Source organism: Acanthisitta chloris, unplaced genomic scaffold (genome assembly GCF_000695815.1).
Source record: "Acanthisitta chloris isolate BGI_N310 unplaced genomic scaffold, ASM69581v1 scaffold13101, whole genome shotgun sequence".
Lineage (NCBI taxonomy): Eukaryota > Metazoa > Chordata > Aves > Passeriformes > Acanthisittidae > Acanthisitta > Acanthisitta chloris.
In genome coordinates, this window is record NW_008657906.1 from 126833 (window position 1) to 128422 (window position 1590).

General features: G+C 41.8%; 1 protein-coding gene across 1 annotated transcript in view; it reads right to left on the reverse strand.

The window, feature by feature from the left end:
* Positions 1 to 236: 236 nt before the first annotated feature.
* Positions 237 to 1590, reverse strand: part of HERC2 (HECT and RLD domain containing E3 ubiquitin protein ligase 2) — a gene marked incomplete at its 5' end in the record, with an annotated part of 69476 nt that continues 68122 nt past the window's right edge. The window contains one exon of the mRNA XM_009084917.1: positions 237 to 1235. Within this exon, the coding sequence (XP_009083165.1) occupies positions 963 to 1235 (273 nt within the window). The remainder of the gene's footprint in view (positions 1236 to 1590) is intronic.

Here is a 1590-nt window from a genome sequence, read left to right on the forward strand (position 1 = left end):
AATTTACCATTAGTGACCAAAGCAACCTTAGGAACAACTGCATACACAGTGCACCTCATCACTGCCATTCTCATGGTGTGCAGCCCTGGGGCTGAGTGCAGCTCACGTCCTGCCCACAGCAATGCACCTCCTGTTGGGGCAGCAGCACCAGCAACGTTTGGCCAGCAGCTGTGAACTGCAGAAAGATTTCAGAGCAGAGCTCTTGCAATGCTCATCCCATGGAAAACACATCCTGCTTTTTAATGGGGCAGAACTTTTATTTAGAGGGAAATTATAACTTTTGCATTTACATGGCACAAATTATATACAGTACACTTTCCATGATAAGAATTATGATGCTGCTCACAGAAAGGTATCAAATTCGAGATAAATAATGCATAAGCTAAAATATACAAACCAGGGGTGGAGGTGAAACTATTGGCCATTTTTAATTAACTATAGAAGAATTTCAAGGAATAATGTTTATTCAATGTTCAAAAACTTTTAACAAACTTCTAGTAAAGTTAATTGAAATATTTATAATACTATTCAGTTGTTGCACAGTATTTCCAATATACAATCAAGAAGATGCACAGAACACAACACTTAATATGAAAAAAACCTATTGCACCCACGATTTAAAGGTTTCACTGCCTTTTGGATGCTGCACTACCATATTTATATAAACATTTACAACACTTCAGTAAACACAAAAGTTCTAAATGTAGTGCAGCATTATGGGGGGCCACTCTCAGCTCTTAAAATAAATGTTAAATGCCCATGTACTGTGCCATTTATTTTAAGCTGATGGTTTAAGCTGTAACCCTTAACTCCTACAGTGAGTAGCAAACACTTTCACCATGTTCAGATTACCACCCCTCTGGCTAGAGAGTCTCTACTCTGAAACCTCAACTGTCCTTGGCTTCATTGTCGTTTTGGCATTTTGCCTCAGTGCTTGGGACAACTATTCCCTAGATTACTCTTCAGTGGCCTGTTAAGTAGTCCTGTGTAGAATCTGAAGCAAAAGAATCTGCATCTTCATTGTCAGAATCATCACTGCTGTCATCAGCTGCTGGTTCTCCTGTCAGTGCTATCCTGGCATAGTCGTCAGTGTCTATAGACTTGCAGAAGTGAATTGCATACTTCAGCTTTTCCTCCAGTACCTGCTTACAGGAATACCTGGGCAGCTTCAGGAGAAAGAAGCAAGTGTACGACTCGGGAAGGAAGTGGTCTGGAGGATTGTATTTATCCAACACCTGTTGGGAAGGAAAGAAAAGGCATATTATTTTGGATTCCCTGTCCAAATCATAAATAGGTATCACAATAAGAACTGGGATATTTTTCTTTAACAGCATGTTAAATCTTTGATTCTGATGCTGACGTTTCTTAAAACGACAACGAAAAGGCTATTTCCATTTTTGGGTTCAAACTGAAGGAGGGAAAGTCTAGGTTAGACAGGAGAAAAAAGGTTTTTGCTGTTCTGGTGGTGAGACCCTGTGCCAGGGTGCCCAGGGAGGCTGTGGCTGCCCCAACCCTGGCAGTGTTCACAGCCAGGTTGGATGAGCCTTGAGCAACCTGCTCTGCTGGGAGGTGTCCCTGCCCAGGGCAGGG